This window comes from Myotis daubentonii, chromosome 10, assembly GCF_963259705.1.
Source record: "Myotis daubentonii chromosome 10, mMyoDau2.1, whole genome shotgun sequence".
Lineage (NCBI taxonomy): Eukaryota > Metazoa > Chordata > Mammalia > Chiroptera > Vespertilionidae > Myotis > Myotis daubentonii.
In genome coordinates this window covers 23,481,622-23,497,133 of record NC_081849.1, presented here as the reverse complement: position 1 = coordinate 23,497,133, position 15,512 = coordinate 23,481,622, and the positions used below count along the sequence as shown (strand labels likewise).

At 41.8% G+C, this 15,512-nt stretch overlaps 1 protein-coding gene across 2 annotated transcripts in view; it reads left to right on the top strand.

The window, feature by feature from the left end:
• The window catches only part of UBE2H (ubiquitin conjugating enzyme E2 H), a 109,358-nt gene extending 94,250 nt beyond the window's left edge, over positions 1-15,108 (top strand). For both annotated transcript variants that reach the window (XM_059711785.1, XM_059711784.1), the window contains 2 exons: positions 4,736-4,864; positions 12,857-15,108. In XM_059711785.1, the coding sequence (XP_059567768.1) occupies positions 4,736-4,864; positions 12,857-12,981 (254 nt within the window). In that variant the 3' untranslated portion in view covers positions 12,982-15,108. The remainder of the gene's footprint in view (positions 1-4,735; positions 4,865-12,856) is intronic.
• Positions 15,109-15,512: the final 404 nt, after the last annotated feature.

Sequence of the window (15,512 nt, the reverse complement as noted above, 5' to 3'; positions counted from 1 at the left end):
AAGACAGTATTTTCTTGAACCAAAGAAGCCACAAGCAAATAGCCATCTTCTCATTCAGTCCTTGAGGATAGAGGTTACATAGGTAGGTAGTGTTTTCTGGCTTTGTATTTCTACACACACACACACACACATTTCATCCAATCCTAAGAGTCCTCGGGGTGGGTATGAGACCTCAGTATTGTGAGTAAATCTGATGGACAAACAGCCAGGACCTAGATTCACCCATAAGCCATTGCTCTTGACTGGGATAAATGATGCTGCTTTAGATGAGAGATCAATATGATTTGAGTGTTCCTAAAAATTAAATATAAATGATTAGTTTATGTGTCTAAATGGAGGCATGAATGTTGTAATATTGTTAACATGAATACTAATAAGGTCAGGCTGAAGAGTCCGTCCTAATGGATTGCATTTTGGTAAGTACTGATTTAATCCAAGGCCGAACTCGAAGCTGTTTGTTCATCGTGAACCATACTTCTCAGGAATCTTGGGACTTCCTTAACAATGAAGGCAGCCAGTAGTGGAGCCAGCTGATTGTAGTGTGTAGATTGGGTGACCCATGTCTGCCTCTCTCCCTTTCAAAAAGTGGAAGTTAATGTGTGTGTTTTTTAAAAAGACTTTTGAAATGATAGATGTTTTTATTATTAACAATTCTAGGGGGAAATGTTCGTTATGATGCATTTTTCCAAAGATGAGTATCTTTATTTCATTTTTTATAGTTTAGGTCTCTTCTGCCAACATATTTATTTGAAAGAAGATTTTGTGCACATCTGCATGTTTGAGAGATTTCTTTGGGGAGGATGCTGTTGGTGGGAATCACTCTGTTAGCCCCTTTAAGGAATGCTTCATTGCTTTAACATCCTGGCCTTCAAAGGCTGCCACCGATAGCCAAAACTGGGCTGCATACCTTCCCTTTTCTTTTCTTTTTTTTTAAACTTAATTTTATTATTTTTTTTAATATAAGGAGTATGCTGGGTGTTAAGTATCTCCACAGACCTGCCTGGGAATCCAGGGGCAGGCAAGTGTTTGTGAAGTCTGTGCCAAAAAGATGCTACCAGGGAGATGACAAGACCTTGGTTCCTGTCCTCTTGAGGGAAAGATTTCAATCAAGAGACAAAGTGTAGAGAAGCAAGCAAGAATTTATTGACCACAGCAAAAAATATACTTAGGAGTGTGAAACACAGAAGGGCATAGAAGAAGCAACAGGAGAGCCTGGCTGGGCTCCTCTGGCTCACTGGGAAGTCAGAGAATAGGGCGCCTTGGAGACAGGTTTAGGGGATTAGCTGGGATAAGCTGCTGCTGCCCATTGCTCCCCTGGTTGCAAGTCTCATGAGGTCCCTTAGAGTTTAGGGGGTATGTGCCTTTGGGGGAAGAAGAGGGGGAGGGAACGGCACAGGCATGCTCCATGGAGGGAGAGTGCCATACTTCCCTTTTCTGCTCTTCTGTGTTACAGATGTGACAACACATCTGTGAAATGGATAAAAAGTATGTTAATGCGGGAAGTAGACATACGAAGGAAGAATCAATTATTGAGGGTTCTTTTATTTGTTTGGAACAAATACCTAGGCAGAGCCACTTATTGGGAGCTTGAGGAACTTAAAGTAGTAAAATCTTCCTGGAACACATGAAATATCTAGTTATGAAACACGTCTGCAATATTTGAGGCTTGAAGCACTTCTGAACATTACTTAGAGCAAGTAAAACCTGTACTTTTTTTAAAATTTTGTTGTATGCTAATCTTTCTGCACAGGCATGTAGTAAGGACATGAGAAGCCCCCAGTGCACTGTGTGTGGGTATCTGTGAACAGCCTGGGCTACTTCCTGTGGTTGCGCTTTTGAAAACAAGCACCTGCCTCTGTGAAATATAGGCAGCTCAGCCACAGAAACGCCTAAACACTTAGAGACCATCTTGCTGGTCTTGAACTTGTGAAAAAGAAAAGCTTTGAGGAGAGGGTGGCTCTCTCTGAGGGTATGTGATTTTGATGCAGACATGGAGAGCTTATGCCATCATGAAGTTAAGACAGTCAGTATTCATTTTCTCTGGTAACAGCAGCAGCATTTTAGATAGGCCCAGGTTTGAAAACCAGTCCCTTGGGCAAGTTACTTAATCTCTTTCTGCCTCAGTTTTCCCATATACAAAATGAGGATATAATGATACCTACCTCATTGGCTGCAATGAAAGTGTCTATGTAAACTATTGGTGACTGCCTGGCTTGTAGTAAGTGCTAAGTATAAACTGTTGCTGCTGTTATTACTATTAGTGTTATTGTAACTCTTAATTCTTCCTTGCTCTGGGATCATGTTTAATTTGTAGAACTGCCACAGTCCTTGTTTTTCCTTCTTCATTTGCCCTACTTTCAGCATTTTCTACCACTGTATTAATAACCCACCCAAGGATAAAGAGAGGAAAAGAAAAAATTTCAGGCTTGTCATGTTTTATTAAATGTGTCAAACATATATAGGAGTAGAAAGGACATATTTATAGGAAAGTGCTATTTTTAAAGGTTAAAAAGTGTAAAGTGTCATTTGAGGTGTGGAAAGTAGAAATTACAAGCCTTTTGCCTTGACCCAACTTTTTAAATATTCTGTGTATACAATGCATATTGTACATAGTTGTAATTCTAGAGGACATACCATTTTATAGATTTTCACCTCCCAGCATTACAACATAAGCATTTTTCTCTGTTTCTTAGCCTTGGCAAACAGTTTTCAATGTTTTTGTTTTTGTTTTTTTATCATGGATAATTATTGGTTTGTTGTATATATTGCCTCCTTCAAAAAAATTATAAGTCAAATGGCAGTGAAAATCTACTGCAAATGGTTGGGGTTATCCTAGGAGATTTTTTTTTTTCTGTTTTGATTAGGAATCTGTGTATTTGTTTCCTGATACATGGGAATCTTACTGTAACGTGGTTCTTTGGAAAATTAGCTTTATGAAGATGAAATAGCCCCAGTCCATGTAATAATACCAAGCCTATAACTTGGGGTTAAAGGTAAACCTGCTGTGTGTCAATATCTCTGCATGAGACCAGGACTGTGCTAGACCTGAGCTGTCCAATATGAGACTGGTCACTTGTAGTTATTTATATTAATGAGAATTAAGTAAAATGAAGGTCAGTTCCTCACAGTCACACTGGCCTATTTCATATGTTCAGTAGCCACGTGTGGCTAGTGACTGCCATATTGGACAGTGCAGATACAGAACATTGTCATCATTGCAGAAAGTTCTGTTGAATAATGTAGCCTTAGCTTATTCTCTGACTGCTCAGTTCCTTAATCTTACAGTGACAGGGAAGAGCCACCTATTTGTGGGGTTTTCTAGAGCAGAAGTCAGCAAATACTGTCTGCCTGTTTTTTTAGTAACATTTTATTGGAACACAGCTACACCTGTTTGTTTACCTATGGCTGCTTTTGTGCTACAACAGCAGAGCTGTGTTGAGTCGTTATGACAGACCAAATGTGGCCCACAAGCCCATAGTGTTCACTCTCTCTTTACAAAAAGTTTGCCAATCCTTTGGTCTAGACCAGGCTTCTCAACCTCAGCACTAATTAATTATTTGTTTTGAAGGACCGTCCTGTGCATTGTAGGATGTTTAGCAGCATCCGTGGCCTCTGTGCATGAGATACAAATAGCACCACTGCCCCCTCCCACACCCAGCCAAAAATTTCTCCAGACATTGCAGACATCTCTGGGGAGCAAAACCACCCCACCCCCTGCTCTGAGAACCACTAATCTGAAGTGATGTGGCTTGACAAAACATCCATTTATAATACTATAAAAAAAAATCTTTAGAGAGCTGAATAAATTAAAAAGTCATTTTATGCTACATTAGCAATCTCTCCAGAAACAGAAATGTTTCCTTTAGCATGATAGAGTAACTAGAGTAGGGCAGGGGAATGGGTGCACTGAGGTTCCACAGTTCACTGTCTGCTAACTGGGGAGCAAATAAGATGGAAGTCACATCATCTTTGAAGTTGATGGGGACCTGTGGTTAATTTTGCAGGCTTTCTGGTCTACTTGATGAAACACAATATAACTGCAGGGTTTTTGTTAACTGGGTGTGTAGATGTCATGTGTATATACCCAGTACCTTGTGCTGAATCTAGCCAGAAGGAATTAGTAAATATTTATTAAATGATTATTGATAAATGCAGTAAATTAGTACTTATCTGTCTTATTTGTGATTTTAAGTTGTCCATATAAGTTCTTACCCTCATTACCCAAAATAATTGAATAACTGGTTGTACTTACCTTCATTAGAAGTTATGAGAACTGGATTAAATGTCAAGACCTATAAAATGGTGTTCAGTTCTTTTAAGATCTGGTGCTTGAATACTTCTCAGAGTGGTGATTTTCAAAGCTATAGAAAAAAGCTATGTTAAGAGATCAAGTACTCACTTTGTAGGAAGTAGAGTATTGGGGCACAGGTTTTAATTAATAAACAATGTATATAGTATTTCTGAATTCTCATTTAGAAAACGGGGTGAATTAGAATTGGGAAAATTGCCTTTCAAAGTGAATATCAGGCATACCTTTAGTTCTTCAAATTAAAATTAAATTAAAAAAATTTTTATTGGTACTGAAAGGGATATACAGTGTACAGCACAGATAATGGAGCACATGTCCATGTGGTTAAATATCTAGGAAGGTAAGCAGTTTTGACTACTGAATTCAAGTGAATTTTAGGTGAACTTGTTTGTTCCGTGCATGATGTATTTCTGTTTGTTTTTTCAGATCTTACCAATATATTTGAGTCCTTCCTGCCCCAGTTGTTGGCCTATCCCAATCCCATAGATCCTCTCAATGGTGATGCTGCAGCCATGTACCTCCACCGACCAGAAGAATACAAGCAGAAAATTAAAGGTAAGAAGGCAAATCGTTTAACCTAGAGAAGAAGAACTTAAGTCTATTCAGCTTTGATCAATGATGGCCCTTCTTAGTTACTAATAATTTTTCTCAGGCCTAAAAAGACATAGCTGCTGGCTGAGGGTCAGAGGCAACCTTTGGAAGCTGCAGTACCAACACGAGAGAAGGGAAGCAGAGAAAGAGCAAAAGGAAAGATGGAAAGATGAGAGAGTGGGAGGCTTAACTGTTGGGTGGTAGAAGGTATAACCCTGCCAGAAATCCATGTGGACACATGTCCAAAAGAATTTTTGCCTTCATTTACTTCCTCTTATCTTGTAAAGTTAGAAAATTAGACTTGAGAATAATGATTAATTGGAAGGTATAATCTCACATGAATTTAATAGATAATTAATCATCCTGGCCTTTCAATAAAACAGTTACCTTTGGGAGTTGGAAAAATAATTGCCAAATCCATCATTAGACTTTTAAAGAATTATATTTTACCTATTGAATTAAATATATCCAGTTAAGCCCTGGTCACTGTGCTCAGTGGTTAGAGCATTGACCCATGCACTGAAAGGTCACAGGTTCGATTTCTGGTCAAGAGCGCATACCTTGGGTTGCAGGTTTGATCTGGGCCTGGTTGGGACATGTGTGGAAAGCAGATACTTGATATGTCTCTCTCACATTGATGTTTCTCTCTTGTTATTCCTCCCCCCCCCCACCCCCCAACCCTCCCTTCCATTCTCTCTAAAAATCAATGGGAAAAATATCCTACGGTGAGGATTAACAACCAAAAAAGTATACTCAGTTGGCTTCTTTTCTTGGTCCAATACTTTGGGAAGTTTTCATGTAGGCATATTTCTCTGCTACTGCACATACCTTGCCCCTGATCTATGGATTTTTCTGTTAAAACCTGAAATGTACTGTTAAAGTTAGAAATGTGTTAGTGATGGCAGCACTAGTTTTCTAATTCTTTAGGATTTAGAATACCATTTTCCCATCTTAAACTGTTTACATGTTAATGGGACATGAATGTCATGAGAACTTTCATATTGAAAAGTCTAGATACATAAAGTTCTACAAAAAAAGAAAAGAATTCATAGACCTGTTCGTCTTAACAAATGGAAGGCATTGGTATATACCCAATATTTAGCACAATTTGCCCATCTGCCTAGCAGTTCAGAACATTATCTTCTGCAAAGCAGTGCCCTCTGAGGTGCATTTGTAAGAGATGGCAGTAGAAATAATTCATGAGAACTTGAATACATAGGTCTTCACTCTGCAGGTCTGAGACACTCAGGAGCATTTGGGGCTACTGTGGATCATGGTCGGTTTCCTTCTCTTCGTTTTCTCATCTCCTCTGGTCTCTACAGGGTATTGTTCAGTACTGTTATTGAGATAAAATAGAAATAAATCTACTCTAATTTACTTAGGTCTCAGGTGCTTTGCAAGTTATCTGATTTATGTGGCAGAATATGTACATAGCCAAACAAACAGGTATCAAGAAAAAGGCAGTCAGTTTCAACCAGATAAAATCCTATTATGAGACTATTAAAAATTTGACAAAGGAATCACTTAACAGTGTCTACAACCCACAGATACCTTGGTGCAGAACATATGTCTATAGTTCTGTGTTAACTATGCTGCAGCAATTGAACACTACTGTTTTAGTACATATCTGCTGTAATACCAATTGCAAAAGGAACCTAGCCTACATTTTTATCTTAGAATGGCCAGCTCTAGCTTAGGGAACTCTAGCTTTCTGAAATGTTAATGCTGGCTATCATTTTGTCTTCCTTAGTAATCTGAGAAAATCATGGCTGTCAGACCTGAGCTCACCCCAACTTCCTACTGTACCCTTATTCCCTCCAATAGGAAATAAGAGATGTCCCATCTTACTTCTCAGACTACCCCCATCAACCTGTGATCTTGTTTTCCCATGGATCCCCTTTTTCCTGGTTCCACCTCTTCCCCCAGACCAGTGGTTTTCAACCTTCTGGCCCTTTAAATACAGTTCCTCATGTTGTGACCCAACCATAAAATTATTTTTGTTGCTACTTCATAACTGAAATGTTGCTACTGTTATGAATCGTAATGTAAATATCTGATATGCAGGATGGTCTTAGGCAACCTCTGTGAAAGGGTCGTTCGACCACCAAAGGGGTCGCGACCCACAGGTTGAGAACCGCTGCCCTAGACTATCAGAGGCACCCTCATTTCAGAAGCCTTTATCTGCTCCTGTGGATTCCTTTAGGAGTCTTGCCATTTAATTCCTTTCATTTTCAAACTTCTTGCTTCCTTGCCTTAGACTTTTGAGGTCTAGTTTTGTTTTCCCTCCTATACTGAATCTATGATCTCATTTCTTCCCAATCTTTTGGAGCCTTCTCAAGACCTGTTTTCATGGACCTCTCTGCAGCTTTGGTATTTTACCTCTTACCTTTCTGAAAACATTTCTCATTCCATTCCCAAACATGGTCATTCTCTTTAAGATTCTGTCCTTCATCCCCTCTTCCGCCTACCCCACTCCTTGGGAAGCCTATTCAACCCTCACAACTTTAAACAATCCCCTCCAGCCCCGCTGGTGTGGCTCAGTGGTGGAGTGTCCACCTATGAACCAGGAGGTCACAGTTCAGTTTTCTCTCAGGGCACATGCCCAAGTTGTGGGCTCGATCCCCAGTAGGGGACATGCACGAGGCAGCCAGTCAGCGATTCTCTCTTATCATTTATGTTTCTCTCTCTCCCCCTCTTCCTTCCTCTCTGAAATCAATAAAAATATATTTTTTAATTAAATCTTTATTGTTCAGATTATTACATCTGTTCCTCTTGTTTCCCCCCCATAACTCCCCTCCACCCAGTTCCCACCCCACCCTGCGCCCTCACTCCCCACCCACTGTCCTCATCCATAGGTGCACGATTTTTGTTCAGTCTCTTCCTGCATCCCCCACACTCCTTTCCCCCTCAGGAATAGTCAGTCCATTCCCTTTCTATGTCCCTGATCCTATTATAATCACCAGTTCAGTCTGTTCATCAGATTATTTATTCACTTGATTTTTAGATTCACTTGTTGATAGATATGTATTTGTTGTTCATAATTTGTATCTTTACTTTTTTCTTCTTCTTCCTCTTCTTAAAGGATACCTTTCAGCATTTCATATAATAGTGGTTTGGTGGTGATGAACTCCTTTAGCTTTTTCTTATCTGTGAAGCTCTTTATCTGACCTTCAATTCTGAATGATGGCTTTGCTGGATAAAGTAATCTTGGTTGTAGGTTCTTGGCATTCATCACTTTGAATATTTCTTGCCACTCCCTTCTGGCCTGCAAAGTTTCTGTTGAGAAATCAGCTGACAGTCATATGGGTACTCCCTTGTAGGTAACTGACTTTTTTTCTCTTGCTGCTTTTAAGATTCTTTGTCTTTTGCTCTTGGCATTTTAATTATGATGTGTCTTGGTGTGGTCCTCTTTGGATCCCTTTTGTTTGGGGTTCTCTGTGCTTCCTGGACTTGTAAGTCTATTTCTTTCACCAGGTGGGGGAAGTTTTCTGTCATTATTTCTTCAAATAGGTTTTCAACATCTTGCTTTCTCTCTTCTTCTGGCACCCCTATAATTCGGATGTTGGTACGCTTGAAGCTGTCTCAGAGGCTCCTTACACTATCTTCGTATTTTTGGATTCTTTTTTCATTTTGCTTTTCCGGTTGGGTGTTTCTTGCTTCTTCGTATTTCAAATCATTGACTTGATTCTTGTGATCCTCTGGTCTGCTGTTGGGAATCTGTATAATATCCTCCATTTCAGTCAGTGTATGCTTAATTTCCAGTTGGTCCTTTATCATAACATCGAGGGTCTGACTAGATTTCTTGAGGATCTCACTACATTTATCGGCGGTCTCACCAGTCTTATCGAGGGTCTTACTAAATTTATCGGCGGCTTCTAGAAAGTTCTTGAAAAACCTTAAAAGTGTGGTTTTGAACTCTATATCCAGTAGTTTGCTTTCCTCCATTTCTGTCATTTGTGTCCTGTTTCTTTGTCTCCTCATTTTTTTATGCTTCCCTGTGTTGATAAAGTGGTTTTCTGTGCTAAGTGTCCTCTAGGTCCCAGTGGCCCAGGCTCCCCAATTACCTGAGGAGGACACTCTTGGTGCACCCCCTTGTGGTCTTTGTGCACAGTCTTGTTGTAGTTAAGCCTTGATTGTTGTAGTTATCACTGGGAGAGAATGACCTCCAGGCCAATTGGCTGTGAGAATCAGCTGTGTCTGCAGTGGGAGAACTTCTGTGCTGGAGACACCCCTCCGGGGCAAGACTTGCTTCAATGGGACTTTAGTGCTCACTGGGTCTGCCCCCTGAGTGTGTCCTTTAAGGGTCCGAGGAGCTGCAAACTGGTTGGTCCCACTCTGACCACTGGGCACACTCACTCCTGGATCTCTAGGGAGGTGCTAATCTAGCCTTTGCCTGAGGCTACCCAGCAAAAGCCTCTGTGCAGGGCTTGGGCGGGGTGGGTCCCACGGGATCAACAGGGCAGAGCGAGCAGTTATGGCTGCTCTCAGTTCTGCCCTCAGAGGCTCTGCTTCTCAGTGTCCCAGCAATCGCTGCAAGCACCTCCGAGAGAAAGCTGCCCTCAAGTTCTGACCAATGCCAGACAGTCCCGCTTCTCCCATATGAGTCTGGGTCCCCAGAGACTCGCCCAGAACTGGAGCTCAGAGCCTGAGACTCCCTCCTGATTGAAAACGACAACTGCGCCCTCAGCCGCCAGCCCGCTCCGTGTGTGCTGGGGTCCAGCCCCAGCGGGTCCAGGGGTTACCAAAGGCGTAGTCAGGTTCTCTTGCCAATTTCTGTAGTCAGGTTCAGTCCAGGATCTTTTGCCATGTTCTCTCCAGCGAAGTTCTTCTGTCTGTAGGTTCTGTCTTCTTGGTTCTCTTCTAAGCTCTGTCTTTTGCTGTCTTGTTACATCTGTATTCATACCAGTTGATTCAATCCTATCAATCTCTATTACAAAGGTTAGGGCGTTTCTTATCTCCATTCCAGGGAGTAAAGATTATGTAGCTTAAGCATGATTGTTCATAGTTAAAGTGATTAATTACCCGCCTGGCACTTAGTTGAGGGGTTTTATTCCCTCCCTAACTTCAGGGGAAAATCCCTACCTGGGGATTCAACCTTTCTCGGAGAGGTGACCTTGGTTAAAACACAGCGCCAGGAAGGTGAGCAAACATATTAAGAACCGTATGCCATATATGCCAGGTCCCTTGAAACAGCAAGGATGGACCGGCTCCCGGCACGTGTGCGCCTCTGTACCTTAGTATTTTACTTCCGCACCGCACCTCCTCTGAGACTCGGTATGCTTTTCTCTTTCCTTCTAGTTGTAGAATTTCCACTCAGCCAGCCTTCCTGTGGTTCTGGGTGATGTCCGTTCCGTCTTTTAGTTGTATTTTTGAAATGGTTGTGCGAGGCAGCAAACTCTGGTGTTTACCTATGCCGCCATCTTTTAGATATCCAATAAAAATATATTTTTTAAAAATAAAAATAAAAATAAATAAATATACACACACACACACACACACACTTTTTAAAATTAATTAATCCCCTTCAGGCAGATGATTTCCAAAAATGTGTCTAACGGGGGAAATGGGCCATATGTAATACTTTCAATAAAAGGATTTAAAAAAAAATAAAACAAACATGTGTCTAGGTGTGACTCTCCCCTGAGCTGCTCGTGGACATTTCCACACCTAACATCACACAGAGGTCGGTGTGTGCACCCTTTACCATGAGCGTTACCAGCACTTGTACTGAGCTGATGCTGTTTTAACTGTGAATATTGGACTGTCTGTGGAACAGGCCATCATTGGCACCGTCATTTCCCGCTCAGCCTTCACTGAGTGGCATCTCAGCTTGCCATCCAGGCGCTCTGCCACTGTGTGCGATCTACACCTTTGCCTTTATTCCTCTAAATCCATCAATATATGACAGTAAAATTGGATGAGTTTCAGGTACCCAACTATATCCTCTTCCTTAGTCAGGGAAAGTTTCAGCACTACAGAGAAACAGATGATAACTCTGTACCCACCCCCCAACTAGATGAACCTCTACATTTTGCCTTATTTGCTTCAAAATTTTTTTAAAGAAAGAAAACAAATGTAGCTCTCTTAAGGTTGTATTTTCACATCCCAGCCACTTCCGTCTCCCTCTGCTTTTGGCCAGGCGCTGGCTTTCCCCTGGATTGGTGGCTCCTGCGCTGCAGTGGAGAAGCCAAGCCCTTCAAGGGTCAGTGCAGACACGACTCCTTCCCTCTGATGAATTCAGCAACTAACTGCCTTTTCTCCTCATGGGTTTCTCCTCATTAATGACCTTGCTCTTCATTTTCTCTCTCCTGAAAGGCCTTGTCCTAGTAAGCACTTAATATGTAAGTGTTTCCTTGAATATACTTAATTAAGAAGGCTGATAGTATCAAATTACAGTGTCAAAGTGCAGCAGCTTATTTCTGCGAAGTAGCCAGCCCATTAGAGAGTAAAAATAAAATTTCTAGGGCTTTAATAAACATTTCTCTCACTCTAAAAGGTAAGCTAATGTCAGTTTCTACCTAGTTAGGGGCTTTTTTCCCCCAACTCATTATCTCAGCGTAAAATTTTGTCACTATGAATTTGAAGTCAGAAATCTGTAAACTTGTTTTGTAAATACCAGATTTGGCCAATATAGTCTCTGTCACATACTCTTTTTCTCTTTTTAAACAACCCTTTAAAAAAATATTTTTAAAAAATTATTATCTAGCCTGGCTGGCATGGCTCATTGGTTGAGCATCTACCTATGAACCATGAGGTCACCGTTTGATTCCTGGTCAGGGCACATGCCCAGGTTGTGGGCTCGATTCCCGGCGGGGGGTGGGGTGGGGGGGAGCATGCAGGAGGCAGCTGATCAATGATTCTCACTCATCATTTAAATAAAAAATTAAAAATCCTTGTCTAGGTTCCCACACTAACTTACTCAGATTTGGCAGGCCCATTTGGCCGTTTTTCTCATCTTCCTCTTATTTAGCCCCTAAGTAATCCCATGGGAGGAAAAACAAAGCGTAAGGATATGAGGATGTGTGTGTCTCCCTGCTGGCATTCCGAACAGGAATCTAACTGTCTTGTCTCTTCATATTGTGCATAGGCTATTTACTTGAGAGCAGTGTGCACTTAGAGGTCTTGGAACAAGTTGAATTGTGTGTTCAGCAGTTCCTAACTGTTTGTTCAGCCTAGGTCACAGCAGCACAAATCTTCAGGTAGATAACACATGGTGAAGTCACTCCAGGTGGCTGTCAGACAGCAGCTCCTTCCTGAGCAGATTGAGAGAAGCTTCACCAGCTGCTTCAGAAACCTGACAGGCAGGACCTGTTTAAACTAAAATCTATTCCTAACATAATAGATTTGGCCGGCTATAATTATATCACTGCAAACCTAAAAATGATGGGGGATTTCCTTATAAATTACTATGGAATCACAACTAGTCCAGTGCTATCTTGGAAGTGAATAGTTCTGTTAATATAGGAAGTTACAAGAAAGTGCAGAGAACAGATTTTCCCAAACCATCAAGTTTGGAGGAGGGCAGCCGCACTGGAGGTTAGAGGGCGGGAGGCCGTTTCACGCTGGGCATCGTCCTGGATATCTGCTGGCCTTCCTGTGCCTTGCAGCCAAGGCCCAAGGGTGGTTGGCTGCCTTGTGTACATCCATCTGAGGGTGTTCACCCACCTGGTAGGTGTTCTTACATCTGAGAGGTGATGGCCCGGGGAGTTCCAGATGGTGAAACAATGTATTTATTCCCCTACAAGTCCCCGTCCTGCTTTGCCTCTCCGCCTAATGGGGTAAAATTCATAAACTCCAAAGTCTTCCCTTCGTTTTCGTGACCACAAATGTTATCTTTGTTACCCCCCACCCACCCACCCATCTTGGGAGAGCTGGGACTTGCCAGCATGGGGGTCATGAAGCACATGCCTGCCTGCTCACTGCCCTGTGTTCTCTTTGTCCCTGTCCCCTGTGCAGAGTACATCCAGAAATACGCCACGGAGGAGGCACTGAAGGAGCAGGAGGAAGGCACCGGTGACAGCTCGTCGGAGAGTTCTATGTCTGACTTTTCAGAAGACGAGGCCCAGGATATGGAGTTGTAGTAGAAAAGGCACCTGCTTTTCAGAAAGACTATTATTTCCTAACCATGAGAAGCAGACTATAATATTCATATTTAAACAAAGCAATTTTTTTTATTACTAAACAAGGTTTTTATGAATAATAGCATTGATATATATATATTATATATCACCCCTTAGATCTTGATTTCTTGGTCATTTCTCAACCTGAGGTGCATAGCATATTCCCACATTCCATTTTGGTAGCAATATGCGGTCTGGATGCATGCATTCATAAGTCCATTTGGCCAAGTCAGCCTGTGTGCTACTAACTGTCAAAAGAAATAGCCGCTCTGATAGGTAGACAAGTAAAAATAACAGGAAAAAGTTGCTTCTTTTATTGATGGTTCCAAAGAAACAAACCAAACCAACCAGCTCTTGGATGTGAAGATAGAATAGTGCTTTTTCAAAACGGAAGGAGGAAACTGGGAGGCAAAGGCCTGCTGTGGGAGCGTGTAGAGCCAGCACGTCACGGAGCTGCTCCCTCCTGTGATCCGACCTAGGTGGCCTCGTTTCTGTGGAGTAACAGTGTAAACAGGGAGCTGATTGGAGTGTTGAAACTTAAAACAATTTTTGACTTGGATTTTAAGTACATTTTTACATGTAGATTCCTGCCCTTCTGGCTACTCGGCCCTGCAGCCACGAGTGTATTCCTTTGGAGAACCTGTGGGAAGTGTTTTCTGAACTTGATTCTTTCTATGGTAGAGCTTGCAATCCAGACCTTTTTTGAGAGGACAGGCCAGGAAGAGAAAAGTGACTGGGAAGATGAGTCCTCTCCAGCACGTGCAGTCACATCCTCATGCGATTGGCCACTTTGAGACGCTCCCCTGGCTGAGAGCTTTAAATCGGAGGGTGGCTGTGGGTTCTTTGATTGGGGTTTGGGTTTGGGTTTTGGTGTGTGTGTGACTTGTGCTTAGGTTACAGATTTAATCTTCACCTGCCAAGAGAGGGCCTCCTCCTCGATAGCCGCTCGGTGGACCCTTAGACTCGGGAGGAAGACCCTTCTGGTGGCTGCGACTCCTGGGTTCTCCTCCACGTTTTGGTTTTTGTTTTGGTTTTGGTTTTCCTGCTGCTGCTGCTGCTGCTGCTCTTGGCAGCGGCCTGGTCATCATCTGCTTGTGGGAGTGGGAAATGGGTAGTTTAGACCCAACACGTATTCTAAATTTCAAATGAGTAATAATTGGAACAAATAAAGTATCTTGTACCCAAAGTGACTGTACATGGGGAAAACACAGCTTTTTTCAGAGTGTGACTGAATAGAGGAGAGGATCAAAAATGTGCCGTAGTAGTGAAACAGGTGAGAAGGAAGAAGTCCCCTCCCCTGTGTATGTTAAGAGGAAATCAGACTGTTTACAGCGCCTGCTAATGAAATATGTACTCAGCTAACCATATGTCCAGGTTGCCAGCAGTTTCTCTCAGATCTGAGTGTTGCCTGCTGGATTTGGAGAACTCTAGACAGCACCTCTGTATTCGTTTTGTGTCGCAACCAGTAGGACAAGAACAGAAATAGCCAATTCTAAAACTTTCTAAAGACAATTTTTGAATGTCCCACTGGGATAATTTAATTTTTCTTTCTGGTGTGTGTTTTTAGTTTAGAAGTGCTATATTCCACAAGATTTGAGTCAATGAGGTTGGAAGATATCCTATCTTTTTTAGTCAAAAAGCACAATCAATCTTTTCTTTGAAAATCTATATAAAGTACAACTTGCTTTTAGCATGATTATTTTCCTAAATAAAAAAAAGACAAAGAATTTACTTATTTTATGTTAATTACGGGCATGAAGCAAAAGGTTTTCTTTACAAAAATTAAAAGTGCAGTTACGTAGGGCTGTGGTTAGTTAACCGTACTGAGTTGCCGATCTAGCATTTGTGGCTTTGTTGGAAGGGTAGTGTTAACTTTTTAACATGTAACGGTGTACTTAACTCTTATCTAGCACGTTGTCTTCTCATTGCTTTGGGGGAGGGAGGGTCTGCTGGCACTGTCTAACTTGCTTACCTGCTGAATTAGCAGTTTGCTTGTGCTATAACCGTTATTGTAGGTGCGACTTAGGGTAGGCTTAAAGTGCTGGGTGGTGATTTGAGTTCAAACAATAAAAAATTGTATTTTTTCAATATTGTATAAACAATAGTGTTCTAATTACCTTTCCAAAAAAATAATCCTTTTAAATCCTGTCCCAAAAACTAGCAGAACCAAGTTTAGGAAAGTTATGTGCCACAGCTCTGCTCCGCAACTGAATCCATGTTTTTCTAACGAAAAGACACCAGCTTGCCTGTGAAGAAAGCTCGGCACTGGAAATGTGGTGGTGCAGAATCCCAAGTGAAGACGGGGAGGGGGTTGCAGACGTTAAGAAACAGACCTGACTGTGGCTGCTGTGTGTGTGTGTGTGTGTGTGTGTGTGTGTGTGTGTGGTCTCCGAGTCTGTGGGTGAAGGTGTAATTAGGGCTTCTTTATTAGTACTGGAAGCTTCCAGAATTGCTACTCAAATCACTCATTCTGTGCAAGTCTGTCTCATCGG